This window comes from Catharus ustulatus, chromosome 4 (assembly GCF_009819885.2).
Source record: "Catharus ustulatus isolate bCatUst1 chromosome 4, bCatUst1.pri.v2, whole genome shotgun sequence".
NCBI lineage: Eukaryota > Metazoa > Chordata > Aves > Passeriformes > Turdidae > Catharus > Catharus ustulatus.
Window position 1 is genome coordinate 74,381,233 of NC_046224.1, and position 12,082 is coordinate 74,393,314.

At 38.7% G+C, this 12,082-nt stretch overlaps 1 protein-coding gene across 5 annotated transcripts in view; it reads left to right on the forward strand.

The window, feature by feature from the left end:
• EPS8 (epidermal growth factor receptor pathway substrate 8) overlaps window positions 1-12,082 on the forward strand; it is a 119,592-nt gene that overhangs the window by 99,944 nt on the left and 7,566 nt on the right. For all 5 annotated transcript variants that reach the window (XM_033058028.2, XM_033058029.2, XM_033058030.2 and 2 more), the window contains 3 exons: window positions 2,194-2,305; window positions 3,166-3,309; window positions 10,913-11,150. In XM_033058028.2, coding sequence (XP_032913919.1) covers window positions 2,194-2,305; window positions 3,166-3,309; window positions 10,913-11,150 — 494 coding nt within the window. The remainder of the gene's footprint in view (window positions 1-2,193; window positions 2,306-3,165; window positions 3,310-10,912; window positions 11,151-12,082) is intronic.

The following is a 12,082-nucleotide window of genomic DNA, read 5'->3' on the forward strand; positions in this document are numbered from 1 at the left end:
GCACTTTAAATTCCTTTCCCTGACCTGTAATGTGGTAAGACCTGTTTTGTCCTTTCAGACTAAGAATATTCCATGCAGAGGTTTTTGCCTCCACTTCAGTTTTAGAGGAAGAGTCACTGCATTGAAGTGTTGATGATATCAGGGGGTCTGTCTAGAACTGAAAGAATTATCCAAGCCTCCTTTGGGGCTGGTAAAGAAAAATGGGTGTTCATAGTTTATTAGTCTTTGGAAAGCTGTGGAATGAGACCTGCTGTAGTGGTGCCTGTCTCTCACCACTGATGTAAGACATGCTTCCCTTGGGTGATGCAAATAAAGTGTCAGGATCTTTGACTTTCAGTGAACATCAGGTATTTCAGGAACTCTGATGCCTCAAGAGCACTGAATAATTTTCAGCAGGTTTTGTGCTGCTTCAAAGTAGCTGTTTTGTGCTGTGTTGTTTGGTTTGTATTTGAAGAAAAGCTCTCTGAAAGTCTGCAAACCTTCAGGCTCTCGAGCAGTGTACCGTGCAGAGCTGAGGCCTGGAATTATGGTATATGTGGTATAGGCAGTAAGAAACACAGTGGAGGATGAATGGATGGAGGGAAATGATCAGAATATTTGTGCCCAGAGTAAACTGGCTCATTAGGCTGGGCTTGAACAATAGGGTCTCTTCATAAACATGCATCCATTGTCTGGTCCATGTTCTGGGCTGAGTCAAGTAAACTCTTGCTGAGACAGGTAAAACTAAAATGTAGACATTTAAAAAAATTCTTCCTGAGTTATATTTTTTGAAGGAATCAGGATATGTGTGGAAAAAATAGGAAGGCACAGTTATTGAAATAATTTTGGAAAGTCTGCTTAAAAGTAAAAATACTGTCAGAACTACAATAGTGATATCTCTGAGACAATAAGAAAAAAAATCAAAATTATATGAATTTTAATGGGGTAGCTGGAAATATTGGTATTACTCACACATTGTTCAGCCTTGTAAGACCTATTCTGCAGGCTGGGGATAATCCCCTGCTTTTCACTCTCTCCTTAAATACTGTTAAGTGCTTTGTCTTTCTTTCAAAATAGTCTTCCAATCTAAGTATGATTTTCCTTGGTTCTGCTCTTCAAGTCAAGTGAGACAGTTCTCCACAGCCACGCAATAGCCAGACAGCTGCTGGATTGCTCAGGCACACCTGGAGCCCAGAGTTACACAGCAGCAGCAGCAACCACCTGTGTTCATATCCCAGGGCTGAGACCTTGTACCCTGCATTGCTTCATGTTTTAATTAGCTGTTTGGATCTATTTATTTATTTATTTATTTGTGTTCATGGTTTGTATTTATGTTCATTTATTTATGTGTTCATGTTGGGGTTTTTTTTGTTTGTTTGCTTTCTTTGCTGTCTGGTGTGGGTTTATGTTGTTGGGTGCAATTTGCAGCAACTGTATAAAGTTACTTTTAGAGGGGAAGAGGGATTTCTCAACTGAAAAAGTGTTATCTCAAAGAAAGCAGTAGCTCTAACCAAAGGCGTTCTGGACAGCTCTTTCCTCATTGACACAGAAAGACACACAGCTTACTGAGATATGCCTTGTTCTACAATGAATCCTGTGTGTGACTGGCAAGAAGTTATTTCTCATTCTTAATTGATAAGTATCTTGAAGTTGTTAAAGTTGATGGCATTTTATGGTCAATTAAGAAAACTGATCTACAACAGGTGAACATTGTTTAGAGTTTAACTCCATTAGTATTGATGGCAAAAATTTATTCATCTATTATGTATTTGAAACAATCTGTAATGAACACTAGAAGTACAATTTCATACAAAACCCAAACTATCAATTATATCCTAAGTATAGTTCTTTGTTTATATGGCAGATGAGTGTTTAACCTTCTGTAGGAAAACTAACTAAATATAGAGTACATGTTTATTTTGAAACAATAGCACCTGCTAATCTAGGTTGTTATCTCACATCTTGCAAGCAGCAAACCGATAAAGATTAGCAGTTCTTGAAGTCTGTGTATTTCAGCCACTTCTTTATTTTATTTGTACTTTTTTTGGGCACTAAAATCAGTGTATTATGAATAGGTAGTTCTACAGCAACCTCATATTATGGTTGAGAGGTTTTTGCTATAAAAAATGTTTTGAAGGTTATTCAAAGAGGACACTTTGTGTTTTTAGTTGCTTGACTGTCCCACTGAACAATAGTCTGGTCTTTGCTTTGCAGAAACTATGAAGCACACAATAAAACACAGGGCAAGAAATACGCCAAATGCAAGTACGAATTCGTGGCAAGAAACAACAGTGAGCTTTCTGTCATGAAAGAAGAGATTGTAGAGGTAATTTTGTTTGCAAAGACAACACACAAATTGCTGGTGCTACTCAAAGCTGAGGGCACCTTTCCTGTGGACAGTGTGGCTTTCCTTAATGTTTGCTTCAATGTGTTTGACTTGTCTGCCTCGGTATGGAAAGTTCAGTTAATTTGTTTTGCATCAATTTTGCTGACTTGGGAAGGGTACTGTAGAGATGCGTGCTCAAAATACATTTGTGTGTTCCTTCCACCTTCTCCAGTGTTGCTTTTAAATATTAAGCAGTGTTGAAATAACTATCTGTATACACGTAGGGTATAGTGAAGGACTGTTCTTTCCAAGAGGATGTGGCACCGTAAAGGTGAGATACATTTGGAAGGGAGGGAGCAACAAAGGGAGAAAATGCTGAGCATGAGAATGTGGGGCAGGCAGTCTGGATTCTGACTGCTCCTGGCCATCCTGCTCCCATTCCCTGTTTACTAAGAAGTTTTTGTGTCTCCAAATCTGTGCTCCCCCAGAGCTACCTTTACTTGTGTTATTAGTAATTATTTATTCCTTTGGTCAACAGAATGTGGGTTGTAGAGATGGCAGCATCTCTGTGCAAGTATTTGATTTTTGTTCCACTCTCTAATCCAGCACATCTCTGAGTTTTATATGACTTCATTACAAACTTGTAGGTTTTTTCTTGAGAGACCCATTTTGAAAAGTGCAATAGAACCATGTGGAATTAATGATGGTAAGAATCAGGGAAGATGTGGGAACACATCTGTGCAAGATCTGTTGGCAGACACAGAACCTGGCAAAGTCGTGGTTTTGTTTTGAAATGATTCAAATTACTGGCAGGAGGGAAGTCAGACAATACATGTAATTAATTTACCAAATTATTTCAGATTCTGGATGACAGAAAGCAGTGGTGGAAGGTTCAGAACAAAAGTGGCAGCACAGGCTTTGTGCCAAACAACATTTTGGACCCTCTGAGGAACGCAGAAGGCGGCCAGGGATGGCCAGAGCCTGCCTACACCCGCACCATCCAGGTACTGTCCTGGCAGCAAAACCTCCCCTGGAAGGGTCAGTGTGTGCCTGTGGAGGAGGGAGAGAGCCACAGCAAGGCTGAAATAGCTCTGTGTTCCACTGGCATGTCACAAATAATTTACATTTTGTGTAGAGGCTGATTTTCTGTATTTCGCAGAGAATACAGTTGATAGAGACACAGCAAAATGTTCAAAATGTTTCCCCTCATTTTTTTTTTTTACCTCCTTATTTGCTTAGAGGTGGTAATTTCAGTCTGCTAATGGATGTGTATGCATTTATTTTAATTGCAAAAATCCTTTGTTAATTGATAGCTGTTGATGCCAAAGAAGGAGTTTGAATTATTTAAGGTAGGGTCATCTTTGTTTTTCCTAGAAGAGTGAACTCTAGCTTTTCCTTTTATTTTCTGTCTTTGTGTGTCTCTATCCCAGACTTGAATTTATTTAATTATTGTAATTCTGGAGTCATAAAAAGGAGGTATATTTATTTTTGAATTCACAAAGCAAGTATTTTTCAATTACTATGTCTGAGGATCAATAGCACTCTGTTATTCTGACTTAATTTTAATTTTCTTTCTTTCATGTAGTGGTGTGGAACTATTTTTTTTTTGTTGTTATTTCTTTTATATGTTGAACAGAATTAGAGGATATATTACTTTAAAAAAAATCTTGTATCAGCACAATTATCCACCTAAGTAAGGATATACAGGATAAAGCTGTAATAATTACTTTTTGACAAAATTTAAAGGAGTTAGAGGCTGCTAAAAGAAGTTATATTTTCTAAGACTCCTTTTTTTCCTTTTCTTTTTCCCTAATGATCTTAAAAGTTTGGGCAAACAAGTTTGGATTAAGCAGAAATTCCAGGCCTGCCTCTAAATCAGACTTTTAAACCAAACTTCTGTTGAAGCTTGAAGTTTAATAATTTAATCTTGTATTCATTCATTGTGTCTGCACCTTCCAGCTGATGACTATAAAACCAAGAAATACCACAGTATTTTGCAAAATAATGTAGTAGACCTGCCTTGATCTTGGTGGGTTTGAATCAGAACCATTTCTGAGCTTTCTTGTCCAAGTTGTTTGCCAGACTCAGACATCTTGGTTCATTCTGCATTGGTTGTGGATTTGCCTGTCTGTGAAGTGCAGCATGCATCTACAGTGCTTTTCAAATCCTGAATTAAACATCTGGCTTGGTTTTTCCCTTCCTATGGATTTTTATTTTGTGTGTTTGAAATTTGCCACCAAATCCTGAGCAGGCTGAGCGCAGTTTCAGTAGAGGTTCTCACAAAATTCTTCTGTAATGCACTGCAGGGTTTGAAGTTTTCTCTTTGAAATAATGACAAGGCATGGCATATAATAAAATAATCATTTCCACAAAGCATTCTCCCTGGACCTATGAAAATTAGGGTCAGGGGACACTGTTTAAGATAAGTTTGTTTCTTGGCCCTCTGGCAGGTTATTCTACAGTTTCATCATATTCAAATGTGAGCTTGAAACTCTGTGAAATTATTTATGAACATGATGAATTGCACAGAAAAAATGAAGTCTTTACCAAGACATGTCAGTAATGGTGTTTTAACTTTGTGGTGATGATTATAATTTCAGTACTCCTGAGCATTCTCATTTGTCTGTTTTCCTGTGATGGATTTCATTTGGGAAGTGTTTGCATAACTACATTTATTTTCACAACAGCACTACGAGACGTTGTTGCTATTTCAGAGAGAACTGGGACTTGAAGGGATGAATGTCTTGTCCAAAATCATACAGAAGAACTTGGGGGTAGAGCAGTGTTGGATCCCTGAAAGCTGGGCTTTTTAAGCTTTCTGTGCTTCCTGACACTGACCCCCTGGAGAGCACTGCTTTTGGCCTGAAGCCTTGGAGAAGGCTTCCAAATTTGAGTGATGGAGTTAAAATCATGGGTGTGTAGTTAAATAGAAGTCTGTGATTTCACATGGTGAAGGGTTTGGAATTTAAGATTTTTATAATACAGTAATAAGTATGGGATAAGATGGAAGATTTGGGGTGGTGTCTCTTCAGTGTTCATCTTTCTTCTGCATGCTTTCAGGCAGTAGTTTCTGGTTGGACAATTAGTGCTGCACTAAAGGTCACAGGAGTTTGGTTATTGAGTTAAAAGTATAAATAATATAGGTGTTAATTCTCTATTAGATTGTTTAGTTTTAAAAGGCCATGTAAGTAACTAAATTAAACTCTGTTTTACTCTCTTGTAGCTGGTAGCTAGAAGTGTTGCAGAAGTCTCTGTACTTTAGATAAGATTGAATAAACAACCAAGCCCAAACACCAGAAAATTATTTTCCTTCATGTTTTTTAATCCCAGCTCTGAGTGAAGACAGAAGAAACTTCAGACAAACCACTAATTAGGTGGTGCAAACACCACCCCTTACAGAGCAGAAAATCAAAGTGGTTCCTGTCAGAGCCTTTGCCAGACCCTGAACAGGAGCAGGCTCAGTGCCTGGTGCTGTGCAGCTTTTGATGCTCTCTCAAGTCATCTTCAGCCTTGCAAAAAACTGCTTTCAAAGTGTCCTGGCTGCTGTGGCCACCTGCAGATAAGTGTTAGGTGCAAGGGCAGTGTCTTCCTTGACAGACTAACAACCCTCAGTGCACTGCTCATCAATGGGTGGTTTTAGATTATTAGGAAGAATTAAGGATTCCATTGCAAGAGAGGATTTTTTCACTTGATTATGCTGCAGACACCCCTTCTCTGAGAGATGGATACCTCATTGTCACAACTATACTCAGAGCTGCAAAGCTGATTTTGCTCTCACTCTGTTCTCTGTTCTCCTGCCTAAGACCACACATTGCTTTAAGTCCTGATTTTTCATTCAGTTGCTGTCAGGATTTAGGTCCCAAACACTGAGGTGATACTTGCAGCACATTGCCAGCAACAGCCCAGTCATGTAATTATCTTTGTGAGTCAGGCTGTAACATTGTTTGCCTTCTGGTCAGTTGAATTAGTTCCAGGAAACAGTATTTTTGCTGGTTTGGTTCTCTTGTACTTTTAGGAGATCATTTTGCTGACTTCTTCTATTGTTTATCAGAGTTTTCTGGGGTGTTGGTAATTTAATCTGGTTGGGGTTTTTTTTTTTGGTGTGGTTTTTTTTTTTTTTTTTTTTTTTTTTTTTTTTTTTTTTTTTTTTTTTGTAATTGAGAGACAGTACTGGTATTTCACCATCCTATTATATGTGAACATAAAGAGTTTCCCAAGAACTCTGATTTCTTAATTTGTAACAGTATTGCTGGTAAACCAATGAAGCAATTCATCATACCATTTCCTATTTTCTGTGCCTTTTATTATCTTTGTTTTAACGCTCTTGAAAATGAAATTTGAAGAACTTAATTAGGATAGAAGTGTGTATCTTGGTGGGCATGTTAATTAATCTCCTGACACCCTTTTTGAGGTGAGACAGTTATATTATCAGTGATGTGTTCAAAATGCTTAGGAAGAGAGTAAATGTTTATTAATGCACAGTTTGTCTTTTTTTTTTTTTTAAATATATCTGGGGACTAACCCTAGCTAATAACAATTTGGATGCGTAAATTCTGTCTAATTCCCTGGAAATTCAGTGAAACCACAAAGAACTGCTTAGGTTGTTTTTAATGGGATTTTAGTAGCCAGCTGTTTGCATAATAGCTGAATGCACCAAAGTAAACTCGGGCAAAAGACCTTGCTTGACATTTTCCCTTCCGCTCTCGGGTACCTCCTTGGCCCTTTTGGCTGAGGATGAGTGGTTGGTTCTCTCTTGTCCCTTCAATGGAGTCCCAGGAAAAGATCCAAATCACAGTGCCATTGACAAAACTGAGGCTGAATGCTCTGGTGCCCTCTTGGTGGATTCTGTGCAAGCAGGAATGTGGCACTGAAATGTTCAGAAAGAGAGTAAACTGCAAGCTCTGTGTCTGTGTTAATGAGAACATTTCCCAGCGCTAACACTGGTTTTGGTTCTATCCAATGCCTCTTCATCTGCTTTTCCCATAGTTTGAATATCTGTATTACCTTTTTTTAATGCCAAAATATATTTGAAAATATATTGTTCCCACTCTTTTACACTGATCAAGAATTAGGGTTGATACCATTAGGATTTTTACTCAAACTCATTATTTTACTTCCATTAAAAATAGATTGAATCATACTGAATCTTGTTTATTCACCAGATGCCTGTAGTGTGTTGAAAACAGCTTTGGGACTTAATTTTTTTCCTGTAAAAACAGTGATTTTTCTGGCAAGAAACAAGAAAACAAAATTTAGTCCCAGTAAGCCTTTATGATGTATCCAAATTTTTTAATGAGTATGCGTGCATCATCAGCATTCCAAACAATTTAAAGCATTTGTTCCAACTTACATTAATAGAGGAGTACAGGTTAATTCTTAAAAGAAGTAAAAATACGAGGAAGAAGGAAAAAAAACCCCAGAACTGTTCATTTGAGGAAATCAGTGAGTAGCTGGTCAGCAGATTGTCCATGGAGAGGGACTTTTACAAGGGCATGGAGTGACAGAACCGGGGGTAATGGATTTAATCTTAAAGAGGTCAGGTTTAGATTGGGTATTAGGGCTAAATTATTCCCTGTGAGGGTAGTGAGGCTCTGGCACAGATTCTTTAGAGAAGTTTTGGATAACCCATCCCTGGAAGTGTTCAGGCCAGATTGGATGGGGCTCTGAGCAATCTAGGATGGTGGGAGGTGTCCTTGCCCATGGCAGGGGTTTAGAATGAGATGGAACCATCAGGTCCCTCCCAGCCCAAACCCTTCTGTGAGTACATGTCTGAGAGCAGCAACCTTTGTCTCATTTGCTGAGCTAGCCAGCATTTCTTGAGCTAGAACAATAAGCACTTTTTAAAATACCTGCTGTGACTTAAGTCTTATTGTCCTACAGCTGTGAGTGTTCTTTTCATTCACCTGATGATCTTTAATGCTTTGGCAGTCTTTTCCTTGGGTTTTGTTTTCCATTAAACCTGTTTCTAAGTTTCTGTCTGGGTAGGTGCTCTGAAGAGAACTGATTGCTTTTATGGCATCACATGTATATGTTTTGTAGCCAGCACTCTGTTCCTTACTCTAAATAAGAATATTAGAATAAATCACTATTAATTTCCTAGTCAGTAAGAAAAGGTAATTATTAAGACTGATATTCTTTTAGTTTAAATTGCTAATGTGTATGAAATTTCAGGAGTGATGTGTGAGTCAGTTACTTTTCACCTTTCTAACAATACTATTTGATGTGATTTACTCCATTTTCCTCATAGCAATTACTGGGAGAGCTTTCAGAGGTAACTGAATTACTCTTCTGATATTGAATCTCAAAAATTCCTCTTTTGGATTGTGTAGTCACCAAACTCCATAGTGCATGCTTGGTTCTTTTTGTAACAATGAATAGAAGTGATGGGATGATTGGATGTCCTCAAAAGATCTGGAGTTTAAAAAAGAAGCATTAAAAAAAGAAATGTTAAATGGGATTCAAATATATAATTGTTTTTTGGGCACTGTTCACCAAAATGCAAAGTGTATTTTAATGTGGTTGCATTTGTAAATTTAGAGTTTGAGTGACACTTCCAGATTAATTTTTGTTTTCACTGCAGCAAGTTGTTTTGATGAGGCTTATGATTGCAGTACAACATGTTTTTGCAACTCCTCCAGGAACATCCATTCAAAGTTACATGCAGTTTTTAGCTTTCTCTTTTTCTGGATTATGGTTGTGGCAGTGTGCCGTGGATGCCTTGGTTTGTAACAAATTCTCTCTATCATAAAAACGTTCTACTTTTTTTGTGTGTTTTATTAAGAAGGTAAAAATACACATGGAGGAGGTACATTGTGGGGATAACAGTCTAGTAATTGGAATCTGTGAACAAGATAAAAGAGTGTGAATATCACTGGAACCTTTTAGTAGCTGTGAAATTTTAAAACTCCTTGACAAGATTTTGAGTTTATCACAGGATATCTATATATAACAAATTATGGTATATTTGCTACACCCCTAGTTGGGCACTCTCTTTCCACCAAAGGGCAAATTTCAAAAATATATTTATTCTGCTTGTCCACTTTTATATTATGCATTTCACTTTCCTTGTCATTTGACAATTAAGAAAGCATTAATTTTCTTAACACTGAAGCAGTAGAATACAGAAAAGACAATCATAATTATTTTTTTAATCTTCCAACATTGCACAAAGCAGTTAAGATGGATGCCTCTGAACCACAAAACGTTGCGATAAAAACAAATGAACAAACAAAAATGTTTAATGGGGAATGTTTTGCAGGGATATATGTTTGATTTAGTAGCTGACTATTATCCAAGGGAAGTAAGAGTTATTTCTCAGGCTTAATTGATTGGCCAGAGAAGCCAAAGGGATAAATTTTCTTCTGGTTTAAATCAGTACTGCTGTAATAGTTTGCACTCACTGCTAAATCCTTGTCCATCAACTGGACTTCACTGGGGATTCTTGTACAAAGGCAGCTGCTGACATTTAAGGAAAGTTCGATTGTTGTCAGGGCAGTGATCTGCTGCTCAAATTCTAACATATGGCTCCTACAAATATTTCCCTACTTGATCCTCTGTAAAACCCTCTGCCTCCAAGGAAATAGGGAAAGGTATTTCAGGAAGGAGCAATGAATCTGGGGAATGCATTCATCTCTCTTCATACCAAAGTAAGCAGACTTCTCATAACTACGAGATGAGGCATCTCTATTGAGCAAACAAACTTCAATGTTGAACCTTCAGGCTGTGTTAGTCCAAAATTGTGGAGAGAGAGCACTGTTAAACAGAGCGATATGGACTCTGAACTGCTTGAAAGAAAGGGGTAGCATAGATGGCTTATGGATTTGTCTGTCTTTATGATTGCTCTGGGAAAAATACAGATGTTCTTCTCTAACTGGTGCCATTCTTAAAGGCAAACAAGAAATTACTTCCCAAAGTTTTTCTTGAGACACCTGCTAGTTAGTAATTAGCAGTAAGATAATTTACATGTTGTTAAAACATTGTATGAAGTGGGGGAGAAAGAAGTAACAGCCTTATTCCAAGAATTGTGAGATCTGGGGCTTGATTTTTAATCAGTTTATTGCCTTAAGATGGCTTGTATTAGTCAATAGCTGAAAAGGCACAAGATGAATGGATATGAGGAGCAGAAACGTCTTAAATGCTGCCTGCAATGTATTATCCTATCCTCAGTGACATTTATAAGTTAAAACACTAGTTGAGTCTAGGTGTGGCTGGATGTGCAGATTTTTCAGGGTTTTAAAAAATAATATTTCCAAAATATACATTTTTATGTACATTTTTACAATACACATAAAGTTCAACAAGCCAAAAATTTTGAAGGCTGTTAAAAAGTGTGAGGTAATAGAAGTTAGGGATTTAGAAACAATCTCTTTTATAGAACTCATCTTCTTGAAAGAAAGAAAAGGCTTTCAGATAATTTCATTGATGTGAGTTGGGCAGAGAAGGAAATTGGACATTGACACCAGATCAACTTTTGGCAAATTCTGGAGCTATACCTGGCAAGTGAGATGCCTTTGTGGAACAAACGACACCACTTGGTGCAAAGGCTGGGTTTGTCTGATGTGTTGCCCGAATTTTGTAGCCTGACTGAGCCTCTCTGTGCCCTTTCAGAAACAAAGGACGGACTATGTCGTGAAACCGCCAGAGCCGGTGCCCGCCACGCCCTCGCCACCCCCCACGCCTGCTCCCGTCCCTGTGACCGTGCCCCTGCCCCCCTGTGCCCCTGCTCCCATCCCCGTGCCCGTGCCCAAGGCGCCGGCTGCCGTCAGCCGCCAGAGCAGCACTTCCAGCGACAGCGGCAGCAGCGTGGCCCGCGACTCCCAGAGGCAGAAGCAGATCCCTGTGGATCGTAAGTTTGCCCCAAGATGCAGGGCACAAAGCTTTCAGCACGTTCCTGGATGTTTGGGAGAATCCTTAAAGTTTGAGATGAATCTTCGTGGGAAAATTTAGTTTTAGCATCATGTTTGCAGTACGGGTTTGCTATTTCCCTAATTACCGTAAAGGTAATTAGGGAAAAACACTTTGCACTTGTCCCATCCTAAATCACAGTTTTGGAAGAGTCCACTCTTTCAAAATCACAGGGTTGGAAGAGACCTTCAAGATCATGGAGTCCAACCCATGCCCCAACACCTCAACCAAACCATGGCACTGAGTGCCACATCCAGTCTTTTTCTAAACACATCCAGGGATTGTGACTCCACCACCTCCCTGGGCAGACCATCACAGTACTTTGTCACTCTTCCTGTAAAAAATTATTTTCTAACATCTAACCTAAATTCCCCATATATGGGATGTCTATTCAGTGGTTTTTAACACTGGAAATGCCCATGCTGATATGCTGGCTAATGCACATTTTCCACCTGAAACTGCCCCATTACAACCTAAATTGCTTTTAAAATCAGCTGAGTTGTTTTCACACTTCAATTCATGATCATCCATTTTTCTAGGTTATTTGCACCATTCTGAAACACATATTCAGGGCTTCAAGAGCATGCACAGGAGTCCTGCTGTAATAGTTTTGTAGAGTTACTTTACTCAGAGCCCCCTGACTTGGTCAAAGCAGCAGCAGCTGTCAGGCCATGGAGCAGATTTTGGTGTCCTTGTACAGAAGGACACAGGAACATATTCCATACCTCTATAGGTGGAAAAAACTTGGTAATATGCATTGCAACAGTGTGTGGCTGTTGAAAAGTTCTGATTAAGGCCACTTTGTTAATATGCCAACTGAGGCATGCTGAGGCTACTACTCTGTACTGAAAAGCAGGTAGGGTTAGAAAAGCT